The sequence below is a fragment of the Platalea leucorodia genome (genome assembly GCF_965183815.1).
Source record: "Platalea leucorodia genome assembly, chromosome: 2".
NCBI lineage: Eukaryota > Metazoa > Chordata > Aves > Pelecaniformes > Threskiornithidae > Platalea > Platalea leucorodia.
In genome coordinates this window covers 127372625-127399738 of record NC_138824.1, presented here as the reverse complement: position 1 = coordinate 127399738, position 27114 = coordinate 127372625, and the positions used below count along the sequence as shown (strand labels likewise).

Below are 27114 nucleotides of genomic sequence, written 5' to 3'. Positions count from 1 at the left end.
CTTCTTAGCCGAAGCTTACTCTAAAGATAACAAAACCCCTCTGCTAGACTGCAGAAAAGACCCCAGTCCTGCTGTAGCCACCCCAATCACACAGGAGAGGGCTCCCCAGATGTCCCGGTCATATTGGCCAGCTACAATGATGCTACACTAGCCATAAAAGTTGAAAGCAGCCTGTTAAGCTGTGTAAGTAATTGCAAAGCACAGAGAGAATATTATTGGTTCCAGCCTGAAGTCTTCTGCGTACTTTCTGCTATAATTCACAGCCAATATAACTTCAGCATGAGTCAGGAAATAATTTGAACCACAGATTTAGACAATGAGGTGTCAGAGTGAAGGCAAGCCAAGCCCTTTTGGCCTGTGATGGAAAGAAGATAACTTTGTGCCACCTTTGCCTGGAGGTGTTGAGACTCAGTAGGATTCAAACTAAATAATGTTGCTGACAGCACCACAGGGCTGCTGGTATTTCTGAAAGCAGAGGAAAAGAGAAAGCAAGTGTGCCAAAGAAGTTTAAAAAATCCTCCACAACCTGGAACTTCCCCACAGAAAACACCTCCTGCTAGAACAGCCAGGGCGCAGGTAAGGAAATGTTAAAGCAGAAACGTGGCTTTCCCTAAGGGAGTACACAGGGAGCTTTAATATTATACATCCTGAGAGAGGGGGCACTCAGATCTCAGGCAGAAGGAATCTCCCAGCATAGCTGATTTCCCTGCTCGGTACCTTCAGCATTTGAGAGCACAGTAGAAAGGCAAGTTGTTTTTCCACTTAACCTAGGCACACGCCTGACCGTGAAGAGGGATGTGGTGCAAGGCAGGAAGAGAAAGGCTAGAAGGGAGAGAGGATATGGTCAGCCTTGCAGAGAAGACAATAGGAGATCATTTGTGCAGACCCACCAGTGCTTTCCCTACAGGGACTTAGCTCAGTGAGGAGAAATCAGAAACAACAAATGTGCCGGAGCCTGCTGCTTGCAAGAACACCTGGCCTTGCCTGCCACAGCTGCTAGCACTCTACCCATCACAGCTGACAGCCCCCTTGTAGAGGTGTTTGCAAAGGGGACATGTGGCTTTTGCAAACTTGTATTTCCTCTCTTCCCCTTTCCTGCAACCAAATCGTACTTTGCCTTGCTAGAGACAGAGAGAAGGGGTGAAGTAGCAGTCTGTCCTAGCTGGAGACCATCATCATAGCCGGCGATTCTTCATAGGAACCCTTCCTTGTGGTGCTAGACGATCAGACACGACAAAAGGAGTCCGAGTTGAAAGCTTGTGCTAAAACAAGGCATAACTCTCTCATAGAAAAGATGATTCTCAGAAGTGATCAAGGGAAGACCCCAGAATAAAAGAAGTCAGGTCTTAAGTGACTTCTAAAAATAACCTGTAACAGGCTAGCTTTTATTCCTAAAATAGTGAGCATCCCCTCAGCTTTTTGATGTTTTTTTTTTTTTTAACAAATAGATTTTTACAAAACAGCCCTTATCTTCTACAGAAAGTGATCAAAATAGATTACTGCTTGAGTGAACCCCTAAAGTAATTTCTTTCTCAGTCCTTACCCTTGCATCACCATTAAAATAATGCGAGTGCAATGGGCTGCTGTTTTTATGCAGTCAGGTTAACCCACAGCTTCCTTCTCCCATGGCAACATGATTAGCAGAACGGATTATAAGAGAGGAACATCTGAAGGTGGAAATACAGGCAGTGAAGTGGGTGTTGGTGTTAGTGTCCTCTGAGTGGTGGTGAGCTGGGCTAATCAGAAATTATATGTGTGGGGTCCTTTATAATATACTACCAATGCTGTTGTTTGGCAGAACTGAGAGCAGGAGAGACTAAATAGTTTCTCTTTTTGCATTATAGGCCTCTGGCTCAACAGATTTCTCATTTCTGCTAGAACAGTGTTTATAGGATAAAGGGTAGGGGAAACTCCTACAAAACCAGTGGAGTGCAAATGTGGAGGAACAGATAGTGAAAGTCTTCTGCTCTCCTTTAGGCTGTGGTAGCATAGCTGCTGGACATAGTGCCTAAGCAACGGGTGTCTGAAGTGATAGATAGGTCTCCTCAGGATTTTCTTCCTTGGTTAAGTTTTCTCAGCACCTAGAGATCCTGGCTGTACTTGGGAATCTGGTTATTGCTTGTGCTCGCAGGCTGGTAAGACATGAGAAGCAATGGGCTTATGGTTAAGGCATTTCCCAAGTTCATAGGTGCTGTTGATTTGGCTTTTTGCTTTGTTATAGAGTCACAATGCAGTTTTAAGCAAGTTGTTTAATTTCTGTAGGTGTCTGGTTACCTGATCAGGGGGAAAAAAGGAGGCAAAAACATTTCCTGGTTTGGTGGGAGTCCTTATTGTTGTTATTTGCAGTGAGGCAATGTGTTGAGGAAATCACCTCTCTCTCTCTATGACATGCTGTCTTGCATGTACTCAGCACAGGGCTGCCAGCTGCCTCTTCCATGTTATCCAAAAAGCTGCTGGCAGGATGCTCTTGAAAAGGCCTGTGTGAGTTTGGAATGGCTCCATGGTGTGAGGTTTGTGGCCTTCCAGCCTCACCAAATGGGTCATCTCGCTGGTAAGATGCTTGGAGAAGGTTCAGAACATGCCTCTGAGATGAAGGAAGCTTTTGCTAGCTGTGTGGCTTGTCTGCTAGAGTTTTTCTCTGAATGTTTGTTTTGTAATACTATCGTATATTATTGCGCTATCAATAGAGTTTTACACCGGGAGACATAAACCCTTTCTACAATGGTCTTTATGTTGTTTAAATACAGAACAATTGGAGTCCCCAGTCAAGAATTAGAGTTCCTCTGTGCTAGATGCTGTACAAACACAGGATTAAGCAACTGTCCCTGTCCAGACAAGTTTGTGCTCTGAGTAAAGGAAGGGAGATATGATCCTCATCTGTTTTCCTGTACGCAAGACACTTCTGAAATGACTGTGAACAGTGGGAGAAGGCAGTCTGGCTAAAAATGTAGTTGCATGTTTTGTAGTTGTGGTCTGTATAGTCGATAACTGAATATCATGCTATATTAGGCTACTTATGTACTTCAGACTTCACTGCATCTGGGACGATACTCAAGGAGGTAGAAGGGACAGGAGTGTATGTCTTCTTCTAATATGTCATTGACTACACCTGGTCCTCCGGCCATAGATCCTTGCCCTATGCCCTAACCAGTAAAGTGAAAGTACCTTTCTGGTACAAGGGATGCTCCATTTGTTCTCTTCTGGTTGCCTTCTATGACATGACTGTGATGACTTCACATCATCATGCAAGCTCATAACTAGAGCCTTCTGGGCACAGGTCTGTTGTACCTCCTGGTTACACCGTCGTGTCGTGGGTATGCAGCCAGCAGTAAGGAGGCTCGGTAGCCTGCAAGTGTGAGGTGCCTCCTTCATTTGTAGCTGAAGTGCTGGGATCTGCGATGTAGCTAATGAAAGGCTTGCATGGGGCAGACAGACACACAGAAGAAGGAGCGTCATGGTGCGGGGCAAGAGGGTCCTCTGGAAGGCAGAAAGGGGGGTGAGAGCTGGGGGAGACAGGGCTTGTGGCTGGGAATGGGGTGAAATTAGGAGCCGAGAGGGGTGGCTGCCCTGTGACAAGGGAAGCTGAAGGGTAGCTCCGTTGTCTGCCATCCGATGAGCAGCCAGAGAAACAAAAGCCTCCACGCCAGGCTTTAAGCTTCACAATATGCTCCAGCTTTGGCCACGGGGATGGGAGTAGACAGGAAACTGGGCTGGAGAGGGGCAGGAGAGGAAAGAGAGTATGTCGAGTGGTGGGGAGGGAGGGTGAACTGGCGTGTCAGGGTCTAACAATGAACCGTCTGTGTCAGGAAAACAGTCGTACTCGGCAGGGCTATTTTTAGGGGTTCAGATCCCCCCCTTCCCCAGGTCTTCCACTCCCCGGCCCCCCCGCTCTTTTGTGCTGAGTGGCGCCTGGCAGATTGGTGGAGATTCTAAAGCCGCGGATAGGAAAGAGCTCAAACACAATGAAGGAAACGCAGCAGGGAGGGGAGAGATGGGTGCCCAGAAATAGCCTGTGTGACGCCTCCGCCGCGGCCCCCGGCTCTTAGAAGGGGAAGAAATACTTAGGCCTAATGGCCAAAGCTGTTCTCCAGGCTCTCTGACTGCTTCTGGGGTCACCGATACCTTGTCTGTGAGAACGGAGAGTACTGTAAAGTCATTATCCGTCTTACGTTCATTCACACACAGACGCTGGCTGGCCATACGACTCTCAAGCCAAAGGGCAAGGCATCGCAGATCAGCAGTGAAACGGGATGGGAAGGTGCCCCACCTTCCTGCATGAACCTGCGTCCCTCTCTGACAGGGAGGCCTTTTGTGACTAACTTCAAATCCTGGCCTATTTTTACAGATTCAAAGGGAAGGAATTAAAGTAAGTGTTGTGGGCCATGACTTCCTGATTTGGGCTGTGGTACCGTGGGGCAGCTGGCCATCACGCTGTTTGTACGGTGGCGGGGACTAGGAAGTAATCTCTACAGAGAGATTGCTTCTATGAGAGCTCTGGCTTAGCTTGGTGTTGCTCTTATTCTGCAGACTCACTTTTTTCTTTTTCTAATTTTTTTTTTTTAGGAGGGAGAGAAATTCCCCCTTCTTTTCCAGCTGTTTCAGCTTTGAACTCCTTTTTGCTTTTCATACTTCTGGCCTGAGCTCTTTTCCTCTCCATCTTTGCCTGTTCTTGTCTGTGAAAGCTTTTCCTGGAGGGACACTGGCTTACTCCTTAGCCCTGCCGCTCACCCTAACTATTGCAGAGACCTCCCCTGCCTCCCAGGCTGTGCAAATCCAGACATATTATTTTTTTCCTCTATGGAGGTGAACATCGCCCCTTTCCCTTGGAAAAATCCCCTGGCTCAGCACTGATTTCAGGCTCTGATACGAAGCGCTTTTTTTGTAAAGCCTCCCTTGTTTGGTTCCTGCTCACCTTGCCTGACCTCCTTCTCCTCCTTCTCCTGGCCCTGGGCCTCCCTGGGCAATCCCGCAGCGACCTCCCCTCTGTCCTTTTGCTGAACCTCGTCCTGGCATGGGGAAAGCCACCCCCGTAGCCCAGCCTGCCTGGCAAGAGCTCTCCCGGAGCTCCTCGTGCCTTCCTTCGCTCGCCATGGTGCATGCCTCTTTCACCCCGCCTGCCACACCATTTCCTTCCTCCGGCTCCCTCTTCCCTCCATGGGGTACCCGGTGCCGGGCAGCAGGGCAGCAAACTGCAATGCCTGTAGACAGCCTCTATGAATAAAGTGGGAATCCGCTCTGTTTTGTTTCTAGCTCCCCTTCCCCGGATTTGTGCTTCAAATACTGTTTTTTCTTGGCAGGGAGATGGCATTCACTCCCCGCCTCACTGTGGCACCCTGGTGGGAATGGCTGATGGTGGTTCTGCGGCCTGGCCCTGGGCAGCCACCACTCACCCGCAGCCCAGCCGGGGTCAGGGCAGCACAGCACAGCCCCCAGATAACCAAAATCAGACGGCAGTGCTCGATTCCTGCAGTATTCATCGGCCAGCGGGACCCACCACCGTGGCTCTCAAAGATGGCGCCTCCCTCAGCGGCCACAGGGAACTGCCGCAGAGCCAACTCCAAAAAATGGTGCTTTCAGCTGAAAATGACTACCAGCCCGTGAGAAACACCAAGGGGTGAGGGTGACGGGCTGACCCAGCAGTGCTGCTGAGTCCCCGCGCTCTGGGCCCATGGGCCACCGATGCCCCTCGGAGCAGGGCTGCGCAAGGGAAGGGAGGGGGCCCATGCTGCATGGCGGCCATGCCAGGGTGCTCCCCGCTGTGCGTGGGGCCGTAGCTCCCTCGCTGGTGACATGAGGAAGCCATATGCACGCAGGGGTTCATTTTATTTATTGACTTTTTTTTTTTTGTAAAAGAAGCCATCCTCTATTGAAGACATCCTGTTTGGGTAGGCTTGCAAGGGAGGAGAGGGGAAACTGTGTCTAAGATGAGGGAGGGCATGGAGGGGAGGGCAGGAGTGTGGTGCAGCAGGTCACCAGGCAGAGAGGACAGGCGAGGGCTGTTGGACGCAGACTCTGTTAGTGATGCCGTCTGATGTAGGGTGATGGAGGAGACCAGCACGGGGAGTTTAAATGTCCTGTTTGGTTCATGGAGGGAGGGGGGTGTCTGCAGCGGGCAGTTCAGGACTTTGAAGAAGACGGTGTGGTTACTCGCCACGGTGAAGTGGTTCCCCCCACTGGTCTGGTGCTGGGGCTCAGCCCCATGGGAGAGGGCTGGTGTGTGCAGAAGAACATGCCCCTGAGGGGCAAGGAGAGGGCTTTCTCTTCCTATAGAAGGCAGCCAGCCACCCTCGAGCAGCAGGAGGACAGCCTGGCGAGATATCCAGGTCTAAGCGTCCTGTTGTCTGTCCGCCCCGTTTGAAGTCTGCCCCTTGGCAGGCAGGCAGGATGCGCTGCGGCACGCGATGGGTTTGGCGGCACGCCGGTTCAGGGAGGGATCCCGTGCACCGACTCGACATCAAGGTGCTGTGAGAAGTCCACAATAAATTCAAGGAAGCTCTAAGTGTTTCATGAGCACTGAGGGTCCCTGAGAACAACCGTTCGTCTGGTGATGAGAGCTCAGTTTTCCCCCCTTAGCCTGGGAGACGGAGCAGGAGGCTGGGAGCCGACAGGCCAGACATCTCTGGAACCCTTCTGCAAATCATTTTCCCCTCGACCTGTCAGCCAGCAAGCTGTAAAACGATGATAATTACGGTGATAAACTGCACAATAAGAGTTATAAATGCTCAAGGTCCTTCACTAGGGCTCTTGGTGTTTTTTCTTGTGTGTGAAGTGATACCATCCAATGCTTTTGAGGAAAAAAAAAAAAAGAAGTCACCATACCAACAGACAGAACCTGAATTGCTTTTGGCAGCACTCGGATCACAGTCAGAGGCTTGATTTCTCTGAAAAATGACTCTGTCAAAATAAAGGGGTGAGGTGGTGAGTTTGCAGAGGTCTGCGGGAGGAGATGGGGTTTCTCTGCCGCGTGAGGGTGCAGAGCCCAGGGTTGAGGAGGGAGGTGGGTGAAGGGAGTCCTTTGCTCCGTTTCCTGGCTAGTTTTCCTCCAAACCAAAATTACTCTCCCTGTCTTGAGTCTGATTTTTGGTGAAAAGCTGCAATTTCATGTTTTTCATTTGTTTGTTTATTTTTCACCCAGTCCCATACAGTTACATTTGGCGCAGAGCAAGAGGGGGCAGTGAAGCCTTAGCAGAGTTAAGTTTGCCTCCCTAGGTGAAGCGTGCGGCCCAACAGCATACGCAGTCGTGTAAAGAGGTTGACTTTCTGGGATAAAAAATGTGGAGAAAGTGCAAGTGACTGCTCTTAGGAGCAGGGATATGCGTGTACTGAAGGTTAGACTAGAAAGGTGTTGGTGGGGGCGGCAAGACTCAGGACCCGAGGGCAGACCCATCCCATTTCTTTTCTTGCTGCTACTGGGTGATTTCTGTTCCTTGTCTTTAAACCCCTTTGTTGGTCAAAAGGAGCCTTTTTGGGGAGCTGACTTGAAAGTACGTGAACTTAGATGCCCGGGTGGCATCTGTTTCTGCTCGCCAGGGAGCTGGGGAAGAGGGAGCTGAAGGTTTCCCTCCTCCCCCCTCTCTTTAATTTCCCAACTTTCTGTCCCCTTCTTGCACTTTGGTAGCTCCAGCCTGCGCCTCTGTAGAGGAAGGCAAATCCTGAAGCGACAGAGTCATGTTCGAGGGCAGGAAGGAGCCTTGCGACGAAGGACTCGACAATCAGAGGCAGAGATTTACTGGAGTGGCTCCTGCTCTCTCTCTCCTCCTCGCCGGCCCCTCCTCGGGCCTTTTCGGAGCAGAGCGTTGGTAGCGCAGGAAGCGCCTGACTGCGCCGCGGGCTGCGGCTCGCCTCGCAGTGATTTCCTCCCAGGCAGTCCGTTATCTGTCGACTGTCAGGACAGGCTTTCCCTCTTCCTCTCCGCCGTCCTCATCCCCGTCCCCCAACTCCTCTCCCTGCCTTCCCTCAGCCTCTTGCGCGCATACACACACACACACATGCACTTTACTGCCAAAACCCGTCCTCCGCCCCCCCTCCTCAGCTAACTTCCTTTCAGCATTTTTCTGAGCTGGATAATCCTAGGATTTGTAAAACGGGGGAAAGGAGAGAGCGAGCGAGCGGGAGTCAGGACAGGAAGCTGGTTTCTCATTCCTCTAACTGTCCGAAGGCAGGAGGAGGGGAAGGGGGGGAGCCAAAGACGAGCCTTGTGCAGACTCTTCCCCGGTCCCTTTTCATTAGTCCGTTTGAACTTCCAGTCTCCTCCGAAAGCCAAGAGAAGGAAGACCAGACTGGGACGCTTTCTGCTGGAAGTGGTGACAGCGTGGCTGACGAAACCCAGAAGGTGGCCGTGGAGGGTCCCAGGACCGCGCTGAGGGAAAGACACCCCCCCCCCCACCATCGCCTGCCCCCAACTTGCCAGCTCCGATGTGGGCACCCGTCCACCACCCACTTCCCTCTGATGAGAACCCTTCCGGGCTCGGGCTATGATCGCTGCTGCTGCCGGCTGGGGAGCCTCCTCTCGCTCTGACCTTCCTCTGCCACAGGAGCAGCCCAACATCTGGTGGGGATTAATGTTTACTTCTCCAGCTGGACGCTGTACGGGACCCCCGATGTTACTCCCTGGGAGCGGGACACGGGCGGTGGTCTGAGAAGAGCAAGATTTTTGTCACCCAGCGTGAGGCCGGGGGGAGGGGGGCAAGGCAGGAGGGGGGTGAACCTCTTTTGGGACTAACCTCATGAAGAACAAGGGAGCCAAGCAGAAACTCAAGAGGAAGGGAGCCGCGAGCGCGTTCGGCTGCGACCTGACGGAGTATCTGGAGAGCTCTGGGCAGGATGGTAAATGCCTCTTTATTCTCACTCTGGTAGCGGAGGAGCAGAGCGCGCGTCCCCCGTTTCTTTACCGGTAGGACTGCAAACCGGATCTTTCCCAAGGCTGAGGGCTAGACAACCTGGAGCTGGTTTATCCCCGGGAAGTGGAGTCACTGCCCAGTTGCTCACAATGAATGAACAATCGGAAGATTGCTTTGGTGACGCGTCTGCATGACCCTTGCATGAGTAGCGCTGCGTGTGGGGAAAGGACTGGGCTAGGGCTCTCGGGCCGCCTCAGTGTGGACAGAGGCGGCCAGCTGTACGTTGTGATGCCCTCTCCCATCCGCCTGGCCGTGGAAGGGGGTAGCAGGCTCTTAGGGAGCTAGGTTCGGAAATCAGAACTGCACTTAGCGTTGCCTCCTCCTGGACTTGGAAATCCTCCTGAAGTCCATGAGACTAGAGTGTTGCAGGGCTGTAGGGAGGAACTGGGAACATCCCATCTGCCCTCCTGGACTCCACTACAGTTCCCATATTGTCCTTCCACTGCTGGATGGAGACAGGATAGAGACTGGGGGTTGGGGTGGAGCAGGGATGGATGTGAGGTGCAGGGGGCAGCTGAGCTAATATTTTCACTACCCTGCCTGTTATCTTTCTCTCCTCTCCTCCTCCCCCTGACCTCCATGCCCTCAGATATCAGATGAGAATATGGTAGCTTAGACAAAAGGTAACTGCAATAAGGCCAGAGGGTCCTGAGCTTGAAATGGTCAGTCCTGGATGAGGGAAGGAGCAGAACAACTTTTCTTAAAGAGGGCTGGATAACGAGAGAAGCAGCTGAGAGTCTGGCATACGGAAAGACCTGCAGTTTAGCAAGAGGAAAAATACACGCCTGTTACCATTCCTGATGTGAGCCTTATGTTCCAGGTTTAGCATTATGTTCCAGTTTAAATTAACCAACTTTTACCGATGTCAGGCTACTCTGAGCAAAAAAAGCTTCTAGCAGCTATGTCAGCTTTGTACGGGGAGGGCTGTACAATCAGGTCTTTCATTTGCTGATGAGCACGGCTGATGAAGTACAGTGTGGAACTGCACTGGCAGAGGAATGGACTACATAACAGTAGTCCTTTCCGTTGCACAGCGAAGAGGGCAGTACATATATCACTAAGCTAAAATGTTATATATGTGCATTTATTTAGGTACGGGGGAAAACCAGTGATTCAATTTCATTGTGAGTCGTCCGTAACAATTACTGTATCTTTTAACTTATATAGCCCTTAACGGCAATTGAATTGAAATAGCAAAAATAACAGACTTAATGAACTGATACCACTTTGCCAGCGCAAGGTACAGATAGATAAATTCCATCCAGTGCTAACGTGAGCTGCCGCGGTGGAGGAACAATTTACAGCTGTTTACGGGAACACTGAAAAACAACACAAGGAAGGCAGGCACAGGCAGTATATTCAGTTGAGGCAGCAAGGGGGATTTTAAAAGGAGAAACATAGTTACTGCAGTTGAAATTAGGCCAGAAGAGCAAAATTTATTACCCAAAATCCCATAGTTTTTTAAAGTAGTTTTTTGGGTACAAGAAAGAAGGACATCATTGTCTCAAATCTCATTTGTGGGATGGTTCACAGTTCCAACCTACTTATCTCTCCGTGCTGAGGAGCAGTGGGGGAGAATATGAAGTTCCTTTCCCTTTATGCAGTACTGCTATTTGCTGAATAGCACATCCCGTTGCCCAGTGCCGTGGGATCCAGAAATGAAAGACTCAATTGTTATAGGTTTATTGGGAAGGGTGTAAGTTAGATTGGTACAATTCAATTTGTGGGGACAGGGAGAGAAGTAAGAGAATTAGAGATGCTAATTTTTTTGCTGGTAGGGCTCTCAGGATCAATAGGAAAGTGGCCAAGTATGCCAAAGTGATGTCTTGGGAAGAAATGAAGGTTCGGATGTCACCAGGACATCACAAACTTGCAACCTGTAACTATGAAGCAAAATTAGGAGAGCATTTAGGGTATGAGAGATGGTTGATTTGTGGATAGTTGAATTGTCCTGCTAACAATTCTTTCCAGTGACAAGCCAGTGCTCCTGCAAGCAGGGGCTTTGGTAGAGATGTAAAGCAATAACTTTCTCTCTGCTTTAGATCGTACTATGTGTTTAACTGGTAGGATGCAGGGTCTGGTTGTTCCCTACTTGGAAGCAATGAAGACGTAAGACTGTTCATGGTATCTGGGAGTGATGAGGAGGGGGAGAGCATTTTGGCTGCTGTCCAGACAATGTTTTGTTGTGGACCTTTGTGAAAGCAGGTTTTAAAAGGCACCCAGAAGGGTTAAGTGGAAAAGAAGATTGGTTGTGCTTTCACGCTCAGGTCTGCTTTACGCCATCCTGCAGTGCTGCTTTGCGTGACTGGTCCTGCACACTCGCACAGGCGAAGAGAAGTGGAGATCTGCTTTGCTGGTGCTGGGGATGGCAAAGGGAGCACAGGGGATGGCCAAGGCCAGTGTAGACAATTCAGTCTGGCTTTTTTCCCTCTGGATTAGTACACGGCCGTTACAGTTAGGGGGTGCTGCACTACTTGTGCGGTGCTTTGTGGAGGAGATGCACAACTTGAGTCCCTACATACTTGAAGTTGTTGAAGAGCAGCTTGTGCTTTCTGCAAGGACCTTAGTCCCTGTGTCGTTGCCAAATTCCAGTGGAGAGAATGATATTCTGCTTAAGGTATCAGCATTTCCTCTCTTGTCTTTTAACTGTTTAATAACTTGTTGTGGTCCACTTCAGAGATATCTATATTTCAGTGAAGGGTGAAAAGATCCTGCTCTCTCCCTTACCAGACAGATGTATCTAAGGCTCTGTTATAAAGAGCTTTATGATATAAAACAATAAAAGCTGCGGCAAAACTGCCAAGTATTTAAAAGCAGTGTAGATGGAAAGACTTTAGCAGGTATACTGGGGTAGCTCAGGAGACTAAAAATGTGATGAAAAGCCTTTAGCCCTAAGTTGATTCTTCAGATCTGACCCAGGCCAGTGGTGATGGACAGATGTTTCTGTCTGGTGGCTGGTTCGAAGGTCAGATGTGTTGAATTTACTGTATTTCAAGTCAGTTCCTGTCACTACCACATTTGACCCTACTTGGCCTTTTCCTGCTGGCAGTCTACACAGAGACTGGTCATGTTCCTTATGGGGGCAGACTGCTATCTGTGCTCCCAAGCATTTAAAATCATGACTCAGGCCACAAAAATCATCAGATAAAATAAAAATCAGTGCTGGGTTCTTTTTCTTTTTTCTGAAACTTCAGTGTGCATCTGAGTTACATTTTCAAGTCTTTCTACTGGCAAGAGGGCTAGAAGCTTGGGGGAAAATTAGCTTTTATTCCTTTGCACTAAAATTCTCAAACAATGACTTTAATAGCAGTGGATTTGAGGAAAAGGTCTCATAAGATATAAAAGAATGGTGGATGGCAACCACTGAGTAAAAGTCATCTGATTTCACATAGTCCCTTTTCTGTCGCTGCCAGCACTGAATCCACACATGGAGGCAAGTGATCTTTTGGAGTGTCAGAGCTTTGCTAGAAAGCAGTGTCAGGCTTTGGGCATGGATAGGCACCCGTGCAGGAGGAAGTTAGCACTAATTTCCTCTACTAAAACATTTTCCTGTGTCAAACTTTAGTAAAGTGTTGTATGGGTGCAATGGAGCTAACAGATATTAACCCTGAAGGATTAACATTAGAGCCATGTTTTGGGCTCTCGATAACCGGCCTGGTTTCCAGAGGAGAAAAGCACATAGTGCCACTACTGAAGTCCATGAGAGCTGCACGTCAGGTCCCCAGTTCCTGTAATAACAACAGTATAATTTCCTAGTGACGGATGAGCCAGCAGAGAAGACAAGACTCAAGGTTGTGCACAAACCTTAGCTGGGGCAGGACAGTCTGAACTACCTAAGAAAAGAGTCACAAAGATTAGTCTTGCTTCTAGTTATATCACAGACATGTTTTGAGAGGGGGCTGAAGCATTCAAAGCTGTTAAAGTCAGAGGGACTAAGTCAAAATGGATTTTAATTTTCTCAGTACTTCTAACTGTGGGAGACTCAGACTGGGATTTCATGTCCACAACCAGGTACAACTTCCATTTTTTAAAATGGAAATAGACACAACATCTATAAAAATTGGATTGTGCTAGTAAAAGAATCCAGCTTTTTGCATAGGAAGTGCTACTGATTCAGACCTACCTTTGCTTTATTTGCTTAGAGTGAGGTAAGACTTGGAGAAAGGCTGAATCATTTCCTTCATTTTTAGTATGATGGTGTCTAGATGTTGGGATAGGAGGTGCTACCAGGACTGCAAAAAGCCACATCTCAGATTAGACACCTTGTTCTCAGGGTGCCGATCAGCTCTGTGTGTCCTAGCTTCCCCTATTTGATGGAGAGTTAATTCTGCTGTTGCTGTACCCCTCTGTGGTTTCTTGCACATCTGTTTCCTGCCTGATGTTGTCTGGTTGGGATGCAATGAGATCAGCTTTTCCCCTTAACCCCCTCCCACACTCCCCACAGCTCCCTCAATGCTTCTCATCCTGAGCCTGTGGCACCCAAAGCGCTTTCTGTCTCTTTGTCTAATGCAGCTTATTGGCTTTGTTTGTTATTTGCTGTAGAAATACAGCTGCTTCATTTGAGGAGCTTTGAAGCCACCAAACCCCTTGTGCTCTCCACCTGAGGCTCTTTCTTGCCATGGCAGAGAGCAGGGCTGCCCAGCAGCACTCCCTGAGGCCCGGGGCGGGAAAGGGAGCTGTTTTCTGCAAGTGCAAAACAGGGAGACGGGTGAGGAAACCCTTACAAGCCCCTGGACTGTAATACGGGGAAGGAGACAACAGCATGGATAGCCCGCAATATGATATTCTTCTACGCTGCGTGACTGCGCAATGACTGCTTCTGCCTTGTCACAACTGCATTTGAGTAAGGAAAGTTTTCATTTAGTGTTAGTGGTCTCATAAAAACCTGGTCGTTCTGGCTTGCGCTGGCTCCCCAAGCAGGATCTTAACCACTTTTGAGAGCTGCAGTAGGTCAAGACTTTACTGTAGGATAGGCAAGTATTTCTGAGGGAAAACGGTAACAATAATTCAGCTGTAATATGCTTTGTACAAAGGAAAGGTGGCCTTGAATACTCTTTGGCTGTTCTGGTACAGTCCCCTAGCATGTTACCATCTGCCCCAGTTTGATGCTATGTGTTTAATTGTGAAGCTGCCTTGTCCGTGCTCAGATGGATGAGGAGACCTGCCACTGAGGAAGAAAGTAGTTTGCTTCGAGAACAGGCTCCCTTCGGAGCCAATCGTTAAACCTGCTACCCAGATGTGAAGCAGCTTTTCTGGGTCGCGTGGCTTTCCTTCCTCACATTTGCATGTGCAGCTGCATGTGTTTGTGGGACGAGAACACGCAGGGATGTGCGTGAGGGTGCACGCAAGTCTGTAGCACATGTAAGTGTGCACCATACAAGGATGCGTTTGTGTCCACTTAGTATATTTTTTTTTTTAAGCTGCTTTTCCTATGTTGATGTTTTGAAGCGAAAGCATGCCCGTGCTTTTGGGTAGGCGCTTTTGGTTAGCGATGCATGCAGGAAGTCCTGGGAAAACTGCTGAAAGATCATTAATGGCAATATGGGGAAGAAAAAGATGAGGCCATTTTTTTTTTTTAAATCCCCTTGGAAAAATGAAAATGCCACACGCTCACTTAAGCTGCTGCAGAAGAATGAAGAGCTGCGTTCATCCTGCTCTCAAAATTAGAAACTGTGGCTCTGGGGATTTCTGTCTTAAGAACTGATCAAGCTGAAAAGAAACCTTTTTCTCTTTTTGTGCCCAGATTGGTTTCAATCCAGGTCTCTTCCCTGACCTACCTCACTCTGAGGCTATGCAAACACTTCTCTTCCTGCAAGGAAGGAAGCAGCAGGGGCTTGGAGGAGAAGGGGACAAGAACAGCCTCTTGGGCTGGCTTGAAAAGCATTAGACCTCTTTTTTTATCCGACATGCTGCTGCAGTCTGCTCTACATTTTCACACTGCTGGTATACTAAGCAGCCCCATGACCTGTGGGGTCTATCCCTGGCTGTAGCCGTGAAGCCTGTGGGGATACTTAAGGCTGCGTCCTCTCATCTTTGTGATGGGAGCAAAAGGGACCGTCGGGTTCTGAAGGCTGGGGGCAAAAGAAGGGAGACAGTAGTATTGTACAGTGGAGGAGAGCTGTGGCGGAGGGGCCCTGAGGGCTGAGTACATGAATTGGCAGGTGGAGGAGCCAGGCCGGGCTTGGGTGGGAAACAGCTCCTTGGCCTTTCAGAGTCTGCCAAGGCATGTCCAGCGGACGGGGGAGTGAGAAACTCTGCTGCCAAAATGGATAGCGAGGGGGAAATTATTAATAATGTAAAGGTTGCTTTTTCTCCACCCGCTCTCACAAGCGGAGCATCATGTTATGAGTCCCAGATATCAGCCTCTATGGCAACAAAGTGAGAGCAACAAGACACTGGGAACAACGGGAGCAGAAGCCATCTGTCTGCTTCTGTTCCTCCTTGTTTTGGATGATGTTTGTGTTACTTCCTCAATCTGTTTCTGGTTCCTGGGAGCTGGATTTTTGTGTCTCTGTGGCACAGTGTTGCTGCAGTTAAACATTCACGTTGCGAGCTCAGCTCCTCGTTCCGTATGGACTTTCCATTGCTAGCGCTGTGTGATTAGCAGAGAGCTCTTCCGTGCTGCCTCCTGCTTTACATTTCCCTTACCAAGCACTGCAGGAGGCACACGTGTCGTTGGCATGCACTAAGCCCCACTTTGATCCTGCCTTCTCCCCACCCCCTGCGAACAGCATGAATCGCATGTCTTGCCTGCAGTTTCTAGATTAGAAAATGTATTTTGATTTAGCAAATGTTTTCTCTTTGTTGGTAGCAGCTGATTTCATCTGAACTTGGGAAACCAAGGACTAGGGACTTCACTGCTTGTGGTATCACAGCTCTGAAAGGCTCAAGGAAAAAACCACTGCGGATGAAAAGCTGGCACTGCACAGGGTGGATGTACAACATAGGCTGATGCAGACATGGTGCACAAGTAGTCTGGGAGATCCTCAATTGTCTGCGGTGTTTGGATCCAAAGTTTTGGTGTAGGCCTGGCTCTAGTTTGGAGAGCTTGTGACACAAACAAAATACTAGAAAGTTTGCATCTGTAACTCAGGCTTTGCGTATATGACGCAGTTCTACAGCAGCAACATTGGCTGGCAGTCAGGGTTGTGCCAAAGATTTATGTTCCAGTATTTCTCCTTTAACGGCAATAGGGGAAATGAAAACAGCCTGCCATAACGGTATACCCAGTCCTGCGCGGAAGGGCCTGGGGTGAGGTGGCTGTCAGACTGACTGCCCACATCACGGCTTGGACTGGATCTCTGATCTGCACTGGGTGCAGTTTTCCTAAGTGTGAAATACAAATGGAGGGTGATTACAGGATGGAGAGCTACCAGCGTCTGCCTCCAGTCCCGAACCACCAACAGGGTGCCAGATGCACTCAGAGCTTTGACATGGAAACCTACAGACACCTTATTACAATACAAAGGCTGCTAATTGGCTCCACTGACGGTTTTTTTAAGGGCAACTACTGCTGCTAGTTGCCTACTAGTGTCTACTTTCCATACGTTCCCAGAGCCTCAAGCCCCAGCTGTCTTTTGTTCGTATGCCAGAGCCTTCAGCTTCTCTGCTGATAACTTCAGCAAATGTGTTTTGCATTGTCAACAACAAAAAAAAAATCTGCAGCATGTTTACAATAGACACAGACAGAGAACAGTGTAACATAAATTGAATTTAGTGTTAAATTAAATAACGTGGGGCAACTGTGCTGACTGTATTACTAACTTTTTTACTTAATTCAATAATGTAACCCTCTGTTTTCTATATTTACCTGAAACCACAAGCAGACTTTCTGGTCTTCTGCACCACTGTGATTACAGGTATGAGAGTACTTAACATGGGCTTGAGACCTAGCTTGTTGTCAGATGTCTAGGCTCTTGCATATAATGAAGTTATAGACACCAATACTAAACTTCACCCTCACTCAAGTGCCAGATCAACGCTATCATTGTGCTTAAGAGCGAGGAGCTCAGTTCCTAATGCTAGAAGTCTTTTGGCACACACCACTTAAGCGGACAGGGAAGTCTCACTCCTGGCTCACCCTCCTGCCTTGAACACGACCCTGCAGCTGGATTAGATTCCCCATTTTCAGCCCAGTGGAGGCACTTCTGATCTTAACAGTGCACCAAAAAGGGACAGAGCAAACCCCATGATTTTTGCACTTGCCTTCAGTTCCTCTGCCCCAGTTTGCTGTACTGCCGTTTGGGAGCAGCAGCCTGGCCTAGGCTCAAACCAGCCTGCCTCCATCCTGGTGCCAGCAGCTGATGCTATGTGTGACGGGCCCAGTTCCAAGCAATGCTGGGTTGACTGGAAAGCCGCTTGGACTTAGGTAATTTAATGTGCATATGGGAAGGGTTACCTTAACAGCAGCAGAAAGTGTTACAGAGTCACAGAATTATTGATAGGAGAAGGGACTTCTTGAGATTATCTAAACCAACTCCCTGCTCAAGCAAGGTCAGTTAGAGCCGGTTGCCCAGGACTGTGTCCAGCTGAGTTTTGAATATATCCACAGATGGAGACTCCACAACATCTCTGGGCAACCTGCTTCAGCCTTTGACTACTGTCACAGTGAAAAAATGTTGTGTTCAGACGGAATCTCACATTTTGTAATTTGTGCCTCTTGTCCTGTCAATGGGCACCACTGAGAAGATCCTGGCTCCCTTTTCTTCATTCCTTCCCATCAGGTATTTGTACATATTGATAGGATCCCTCCTGATCCTTCTCTTCTCCAGGCTGAACAGTCTCAGCTCTCAGCCTCTCCTCATATCAGAGATGCTCCAGTCCCTTCATCATTGTGGCCTTGAGCTGGGCTTGTTCCAGTAAGTCTGTGTCGTTCTTGTACTGGGGAGCCTGGAGCTGGACACAGGACTCCAGGTGTGGGCTCACCAGTGCTGAGCAGAGGGGGAGGATCACATCACTCGACCTGCTGGCAACACTATTCCTAATTCTTCTGATGTTCCTAGTAATTTATACAGTTCCTATCCGAAGTTGGCCTTGGTCACCCAGCCTAGGCTGGCAATTTCAGTCAATATGCAATTGGGACAGCGTTAAGCATCCTTTTTGCCCTGGTTAATGCTGAAAACGAATTGCCTCTTTATAAAGAGCTGCTGTTCTTTAATGGTTTCTGCAGTCTTGCTGCTGGCCAGCTCAAACAAATTAATGTATGCTTTATATAATACGTTGATATGCTGCATCTGATGAAAGCTTTGCAGAGCCTTGGCTTAATAGAAAGCCTACAAATAATGCTGTGAAGCAGCACACCTTTCTCAGGTGGGGGTTGTACAGCCCACCCCAAAGGCACCGTGCACCGAACTGGGGGCTCGTGGCCAGAATTCTTCCTTTCGGGATGGCTCGTGGCCGGAATTCTTCCTTTCGGAATTCTTCCTTCTCCAGATCGGGGACCGGGAAGCGTGCATCCCCGTGCAGGATTCTCAGCTGTGGCTGCTGCTCTCAGAAATATGCCCTGAGCAGCTGAGCTGGGTTCATAGCCATTTATCTCCAGCTCCTCTCTCTGCCCTCTTCTCCACTCAAGGCTCAGCTAACTAAATGCCTTTGGAAATGCTATTATCTCCTGTGCTCTCTGGGGCCAGGAGCAGCTTGAAGATTTATCATCTGGAACAGGAGGCTTTGTTTAGTTCTGTAAAGCACCGAACAGGCAAAGAAAGAACAAAAACTAAACCCCAAACCAAATGCAAAGCTCTCTTCACATCTCGTGTCCTTTCTTTGCTTTCTCCCATCTGGGAACGTGTGTGCATTTGGTTTTGTAATGCGATTAAATACTGTCACATGGTGAAATGGTTAGAGGAGATATACCTGCATCTCTAAAATAGGGATTGAACATCCAAAGGGCCAGGAGGCATTCCTGCTGTAACTGAGTTGTGTAGCTTGCTTCCTACAGAGTGTTAGACAGGAGAACAGGTCAGATTCTCCAGTACAAACTTCATTTAAAAGATACCACTGTGCTTTTCACCAAACACAGCAGCACTGGTACTGCCTTTTTTCCTGAAAGGTGCTGATGTGCTCGCAAACTTTCTCTACATGTAGGATGCAGGGATGAGAATCCCGGCTAGATCTGTGCCTGATCTCACTGCCTATATTCACTGCCTCATCAAAAAATGCTGATTTAGCAAACCCAGAACAGTGGGAGAAAAGGGAGGGGTTTGTTTATTTGGATCTGAATATTTCAGCTGGGATATTTTTTATACTGTTAGTATTCTGTATTTGCCATCTCAGCAGTGAATGCGACTGTCAGTCCTGTTGAAGACAGGCAGCTTGGCAGCACAACAGGGCCAACCAGCATGCGGAAAACCCTTTGCTCCATGTGCAACTAGTGCTTGTTTTTCTATTCATCTCTCATTATGGTGCTGTGGGTAGTGATGGCAGTCACACCCCAGGAGGTTCAGAGGTGTGATCAGGCAGGGTAAGCCTCCTTCTGGATCCCTTGCATCTGCGCTGCAATTTGTGTGAAATAAATAAGCTGTCAGCGGGACTGAATTGCTTTCTTTCCTTATGCAAAATTAGAGAGGGGAACAGCTTCACTGTTTTGCTTTTTCTCTTTTTATCTTCCTAGTATGCTCCGCTTGGTATTGCATTTTCCTTACCCTTGCTCTGGTCAGGTAGTTTCAGATACATGAGAGGTTAAATGAGAACAAACTCTCTCATGAGATTTATTGCATCTTCTGCTTCTAATCAAGCCAGAAAAATAGAGCAACAGACTTCCTTCTATAATCCTGTTCTCTCCCTTCCAGTCCTGGCTGGAAAACAGAAGTACGACAAGGTAGAGGAATGCAGCAAAAAAAGTTAAAACAAATGTCCTGGAACCTCTAAAAGGAGTGTGGGGGTTTGGCCTGAGGCGACGGCTCAAGGGTTACAAAGGGGGCGTGGGCGATTCTCCCTTTTCTTCAGTATTTTCAGTTCGCCTTACTTAGATTTTTTGCAGGGGTTTCTTCCCCCGCCCCCTCCATTGCAATAACTTTATTGCCAGGATGGCAGTAGGCACATGTTGCCAAAGTCAATACATCAAGCATCTGCGCCTAAAGGCGGGCTTAAGAGCGGTAAATGGGAAGAGCTGGTTTTGATCTATTGAGTCCATTATTCTTCCTTCCTGGCTCAGTAGCGAGTGCCAGTCACCTACTGCTGCCCAAGGTTTGCTGTGTAAAGCCACAAAAAGGATCTGAGTCAGGAAATTCAGTTCCGGATCCCAACAGCTTCGATTTGGGGTCCCCCAGAACCTGGATGAGGGGTGACGTCCTCCTGCAGCCCCGTCTCTAGATCAGCCAGGCACGGGTGGCCCCGTACCCGCTGTCCTCGGGGTGGCAGCCGGAGCACGGCGGTGGAGGCGGCCGCCCGTCACTGCTCATAGACATGCTTCAGAGGCGGGGAAGGAACCAGTGTAATAAATACAAAGGAGGGCTAGGATTCCTAATTAGTCCTCATTTCTAGCCTGCTAAAATACCCATCTGTCACTCTGCTGCAATAATGAGATTTGAGAAGATTAACTGGATACTACTTAGGCCCCTAAACATGGCAGCTCAATAAGCGTGCTGCTGTTCAGCCTTAAGCCCTTCTTGCAGCAATTACACCCGAAGCAGGTTTATATGTCTGGTTAACGCTTGCATGGGAGTTGCCCAAGAAAATCTGCTGCAGGACTGGGGTGGGTGATTCAGAAGATGGCAAGCGTAGTTTCAGTTCAGTCAAGTCATTGACTTGGCATCCTTTAGGGAAAAGTTGCCATTTGGGCACAGTATAAAACAAGGGCCCTGATCCTTTAAAAAAAAGTTCTGGTTTATCTTTTGTTTCTAGGGGATAGGGACTTTTTTACAGATGTACACGCTGTCCTGCGTCATTCCCTTTCCAGAAGCAATTTCAGCTGGAGCCATGATTTGTTTTTTTACTCACTGTCCTAAACTGTCACGTAGCGTTGCTCTGCCCAGCTCAACAGCTGCCACCTCCCAGCCCAGAGGTGGGTGGAGTAAGTCTTGTTTTTGCAGTTTGTGAAATATTTCAGGATGTAAGGCGCTCATTAAATTATTGATGTTAGCCCTTGGGCATTAAAGACAGGCGTGAACTGCAGCTCTGGATCCTAAGGGCTTTGGAGGCTTATCCCTGCCCTAATAATGGTTCCCTACTTGGGATTTTTCATGCATCTCTTACTACAGATTTGAACTCACTGCAGGATGGTGGAAGGATTTAGCAGACGGACAAAGGGTGACAGCAAGGCTTTTTGCAACATTATCTACCTATGAAGCAAATTTAAGTGAGCATTGGTAGCAAAAGGGGAAAAAGACATGCATGTTTTCTTTGGGAGAATGAGAAAAATCAGAAAAATATGTTCCTGCCTCTTGACAGAGAATGTTTGCAGGATATGAAAAGATTTTGTATAGTTGTGCTTCAGGGGACAGTGCAGGTGCACCTGACGTCAATTCTTGTGCTTAAGGAAAGATATTAACGCTTGCAAAGTGCCTTATTTTTATCCCTTTCCCCACTTCTGCCTCCTTGAAAAGGGGCTGATAGCAATAGTGCTACTTGCTTTACCGCATGGTGACACCAGCGTGGAGGCTGGGACATTCAGCGCAGTCCTGTCTCTGCGGTGCTTTCAGCTCTTTGGTTGGGCTGTGGTGGTGAAAAGCGAGGCCTTGGCCGATGCGGGACAAGGGAGAGAAGGCAGCAGGCACGGCACTGCCCGCCACCGGGGTCTCTGGGTGGCTTCAGGCACTGCTTGCAAGTTCACAGGGAACTGACTGCAAACAAAAACCTGGGTACGGCAGGAAAATCCTCTCCTGTGTTTGACGAGGGCTCCCATATTTGGGTTTGAATGGGAGGTATTCAAGGAGCTTCTCCCTTCCCCTCCCCTTCCCCACCCGTTCTTCCCTCCCTGCGTTGGGGTGTTGTGGTTGCACACAAACCGCCTGTTTATTATGGGGGAGAGGAAGGGGTGAGGGCCATCTCTGACCCTCTCCTTCCCTTGGCAGTTTGCATGTTAATTAGCTTGTCCTTACGAGACAAGCCCGCAGCCCGACAGAGCGGCAATTCAGCGGCCGAACAATGTCCAATTATCCCGGCCCGGGGAGCAAGAGGCCGGCCCCTGGCACGTGGGCTCCACGTCCCTGGCCAGATGGCTCCTCAAACTCCCTTGGCCAGGCCAGTAATGCTGCTCGGGGGATTTGACACGTGTCAGCGGTTTCGGCTGAGCACTTTTGTGAGTTACCAGCAGCACAGTTGTCTGAAATATGGGGAAGAGCTCCACATGTGCCCCAGGCAGGGCTGTCCACTCCATGTCCTATGCCGAGGCAGTGACTGGTGGCTAAAAGGGCATGTGGACATTCACATGTGAAATGAGATTTTTGCACCCCCAGTTTGGCTTCCTCTATCCCACATCTGGTTTGGTGACCTGGCGGAGATGTAAGCAGCTTAAAAGCACACCTTTTGCTTTTCTCTTTAAATTCCTCTGTTTGTACACGAATGAAGGTACAAAGTTCTCAGTATTGTTATTGCTTTTATTATTATTATTACAATGATATTTTATTATTTCTGCGTGTTTTCTGGGTGTAAAACTGGGTGTTTTCATCACCCAGAACTGAAAAGTGGGCTCTTGCAGCTGTGGGGAGTGTCACGTTGGATGACAGTGAGGGCAGAAAAGGATGGCGCTCGCCCAGCTTGCCTGTCTCTCTCCCCATACCTCAGAGGGAGATGTAAGGCACACCAGGGTGGCATTACATACCTAGAGAGGAAGGTTGGTAGCTCTTGCTTCTGAGTTAGTGAGGCCTCTGCCCCGATACGTGATGTTTTAGCTTTAAAGAGAACATGACAGCCATTTACCAACTAACCTCTGGGTCTAGGAAATGGAAAAACAATGCAACATCTATCTGAAATAGCAGAAGAGATTATCCTAAACTGGAATTTGGCCAGGATGCTGTCTTTAGTTCTGCTAATGTTGCAAAAAAACCCAGAAAAAAAAAACAGAAGAGAAGTGCTACAAAGACTTTCTGCAAGACTGCAATCTTCGTTTTATAGTCTCTGATTTAGGAGGGAGAATATGCAATAACACAGCTTTCTCTTTGCACGCCATGGGATATGGTTCATTACTGGCTTATGGACTGCCCCTTACACGTCACCGGCAGCAATTTCAATTGATTCTGGTTTTGGGACCAGGCCCAACCTTAGGTTATTGATAGAAGCTAATGATAATGCATCCAAAGAAACAGCTGGGAGGGAAGAAGTGTGGCAGATAAATGAAAAAGGAGACCGGAGGGAACAAATGGGGAAAGGGAATAAGGGCAAAGGCAGAGTGGAGAAAGCATGTGAGGAAATCCCAATATGCTTGAACTGGAGGAGGCAAAGTTTGGAAAAACTAGTCTGAGAGCAAAACTGACTGTATTGGAACAACTGGACACTGCCAAATGAATGGTAGAAGAGAGAGGGATGTAAGTGGGAGCAAAATTCAAAATCCTGGCCGTTTTGGTAGTAAGGGTAGAGCAGATGAAGAAATGCTGTTCTGGGTACAGACAGCTGGAGGATAGTGTTCATCAGAAACAGTGGAGAATAAAGGAAGATGCTCACGGTGCCAACAACTCTTGTTATCCAAAGCTCCTCTTCCAGATATTTACCCAAAACTGAGCCAGGGCGAGAGGTGAGGGAATTATTTCTGGCTCCTTTCAGCCCTTGAAACCAGCTTGGTTTTGGAAAGTGCAAGGAGATGCCATTGAGTTACTGCATTGCGAGTGATGCATTTTTTCATCAGCTAACTACAGTTTTTCATTCCCCCTTTGGTGCCTAACTGATGTTAAAATGAGCTTCAGTCTCTGATCAGTTCCAGAGTCTATGGGCGTGAGCAAGAGCAGCTTTGTCTCACTTGGATAAGCTTGCAATACTCAATGTTTAAATGTGCTCAGCTTCATTGCCTGCTGAAGGCATGCAGTGCCTCAGCTTCCTTTGCTTTGGAAGCCTGTGCTGCGAATCAAAACTTCTCTGAGTTTACAGTCTCCAGTAAGTTCTTTCTTTTATATCATGCAGTTCATCCCCCTTTGAGATAGACCTGTACAAAGAGATGAACTTAAGCTGGCGTTTTTTTCCACTGAAACCCGTCAGCCATGTACTAACATCAGGATACTGGTCTTGGCCTGAAGTGTGTGGCTCAGCTGTGTTGGCTGCAGAGAACTGCAAAGGCAAAGAGATGATTGACTTATACGGTAGTACTGTAGCTATCAAAATGTAAGGAAGTTTGATTAAGTGTGATCTCAACGCCCTTTTCCTGCAACACCCCTTCTTGTGTTTGCAATGTGTTTGTTAGTGTCTCAAAGCCCTTAGTACAGCAAGATCCAGGAGTCAGAAAGACAAAAGAAACACAGCCCAGATACCCAACTCCTTGGCATTTGCCTTTGAAGAAACAGTGCATTAAAGGATTTTTTGTTGCTGTTGCTTCCTCTTTCGTTGCTTCCCCCAATCTTTGTTATTCCCAGCAACGACCGTATTTACTTATTTGCCTCTTCCCAAACCGCTGGACAGACAGGGGCTTCATCAGGGAGCAGTTTAGCAGGGCTGCTGGAGAGTGCAAAACAATGGGGCTTTAATCAGGGCGCCTCCAGCAGCCGCTACTGGCCAGAGGTTTCTCTGAATTCCCAACATGGAACAGTTGCCTCTTTCATGAAGTGCCTGTGGGATGAGCACAGGATTGCTACACCCAGAGCATTTTCATGCAGCAACAGCTCTCTGTAAGGAAACACTGCCGAGGACACTGCCTGCAACGCCCCAAGCTACTGGGGTGTCCAGTGTGAGAGCCTCTTTCTTCCAGGCCTGGGCTGTGTTTGCCTTCAACATGCAATCTGTGAATAACTCAAGTCTGGAAAGCGTTTAGGAAAGCGTCTAACTTTTCTCTTAAAGGAGAAAAAAAAAAAAAGGAGGGGGAAAAAAAAAGAAAACGTCAGGGGTAATGAAATAGTTTCCAGTGACTTGATGCAGTGTGGCCAAACTGTTTGTAATAATTTCCTTTAAATTCCTTTTATATAGAAAGAATTAAATATGAAATCATGAAGCAGGAAGCAGTCATCCTGCCAGCCAGTGACATGTACAGAGAGATCAGAGCAAAGTGAGAAAGACACAGAACAGCAGGAGACTTGCAAAAACCTTTTTTAGCCCTCTCTTTTTCTTCCTCTTGTTGTTTAGTGTACACATTCATGTAGAACTAACATTTCTTACCCAAAAGAAGTTGCGGGAATCTCCTGCTGTTCCTTGTCTCTCCGATGGCAGCCCTGAACCTTCCTGTCTTGATGTGTCTCATCTGTCTGTGTTTCCTGATGGATTTTGCAGTCCCCAGATGTTTGGATACCTGATTCATCTCAAAGGAGACTGTGAAACATTAAGTATTTTTAAATACCCAGCTTTATAATTGCTTTGTTTAACTTTGCAACATTCTGAACTCATATAAGGCAATAATAAAAATCACTGCTGTTTTCCTTCAAAGGATTTTGCTGTTGCTGCTTCTAAATTTGTGTGCTAGCTTTTGCCTTTGCGCTAGCAAGGTTATAACATTCCTGTTTCCTGAATTCATATTTTTCCAATTCTTTTTTTCAAACCCTCTGTAAAGATTCCTGTCAGGAGTACCCAGGCTGTTGTGTAAAAGAGGACTGAGGTTACCCAAGTGCTACCAAATCAAAGTTAAGAAATTTCCCCAACAAAACCTGGAATCAGAAGAGAAAGACCTTGCGTTTGTTGTCTACAAAGGTCTGCAAGTCTACAAAGCTGACTTGAGTTGCACCTGAGTTTTGCATATCTCAACAGCCTGCTTGGATTACACTCTGGAGGTCTGGCACTGGCCTCTGCTGTCTCCTGCCCAAAGTGGGAGACAAAGATGCCTGTCTGGAGCCCAGCTCATTTTGAACTGGTTCTTCTCAGATTGCTCTGATCAGGGTTGAATTTGAAGTACAGACGCCTGCGTTCAATTTCCCTGAAATCCGGGGTGTTCAGCTGCAGGGTTTTTATCTGAATCTGTCTCTAGCTTGGCTCCAAGGGAAGGGAGAGTGAATACTACAGGCCAGGAGCCTACAGATGCAAAAAATTATAGGCTTTAAAATGTCACTAGCTGAGCACATAATGGATATTCTTTGGATTTTATGATTAGCTGCTGTGTTTTGTTGGCCAATGCTGCCTTCCTGATGCGATTTATAAAGGAGTCTCAGGCTGTGGCCAGGCAAGCCAGATTCAAAAGTGGATTCCCTGGGAACGTCACTATCTTTTGCAACATTTCCTTTGTTTTTTCTGAGCAGGACAAGCTTGCTGATATACACCTGACTGTGACTCCCACCCGCTTTGCCACCTCCCCTTCCAGCCCGAGCCCAAGAAGACATCATCCACCCAAATATCTACTTGCATACTGCAAAACCAAGGGGACAGTTGTGAACCAGGCTATGCTGCTAAATCATGTCATTATGCCCAGCATTTCAGATCAGGGATAGTGCATTACATGTGGGATTCATACAACTGACTCCCACCTCTACCCAGAGCCATCCTAAAACCTGGGATGGCCCAAATGCTGCATGTGTGTCTGTGCACAAAGGTGTCTGTGCTGTGCATGCAGTGAAACCAGGCTCTAACTCTACATGGGATCATCTGTGCCCAGGGCACCATTGGTCTATACTCCATGACAGCTGTGTCTGCACTGCATGCATTCGTATTGATGTGTTTCCCTGCAGCCCCTTTCCTGATCTGCTCAGCTGGGCCAGCGGCACGGCTGGCCTGACTGGCTATCCCCTGCCCACCTGCCCTCTGGTGTATGAAGCTATGGAGTAGAAGGGAACATGCAGGGCTGCGTGGCAAAGTTGGATGGTGCAGGGCTGTACAAGCCAAGGGATCTGTTTAGGAACATGTTCCTTGGCTGCATGTTGCACCACAGGCCTTCCCTAGCATGTGGCTCTTGGTACCCCATGCGTCCTTTCAAGTGCTCCAACACGTGGGATGCAAGAAGCATAAGGGATTCACATGCTGGCAGAGAAAGGGTGTCTTCATTTTGTTACTGTGGCTCTGGAAAGTTTTTCCAGCACCTTGCAGGGCTCTGACACCTTGCCTCCGTTTCAGCATACTGCCTTTTACCATTGAGCTCCTCCAGAAGCACAGGCTGCATGGCATCAGGCCAGCTTCTGACCTCAGTGACACTAGTATAAATCTGGGATGCTGCAGCCAA

The 27114-nt window shown here is 48.2% G+C and overlaps 1 protein-coding gene across 1 annotated transcript in view; it reads left to right on the top strand.

The window, feature by feature from the left end:
* Window positions 1-8281: 8281 nt before the first annotated feature.
* ARHGAP31 (Rho GTPase activating protein 31) overlaps window positions 8282-27114 on the top strand; it is a 56624-nt gene continuing 37791 nt past the window's right edge. The window contains exon 1 of the mRNA XM_082305141.1: window positions 8282-8826. Coding sequence (XP_082161267.1) covers window positions 8727-8826 — 100 coding nt within the window. The 5' untranslated portion in view covers window positions 8282-8726. The remainder of the gene's footprint in view (window positions 8827-27114) is intronic.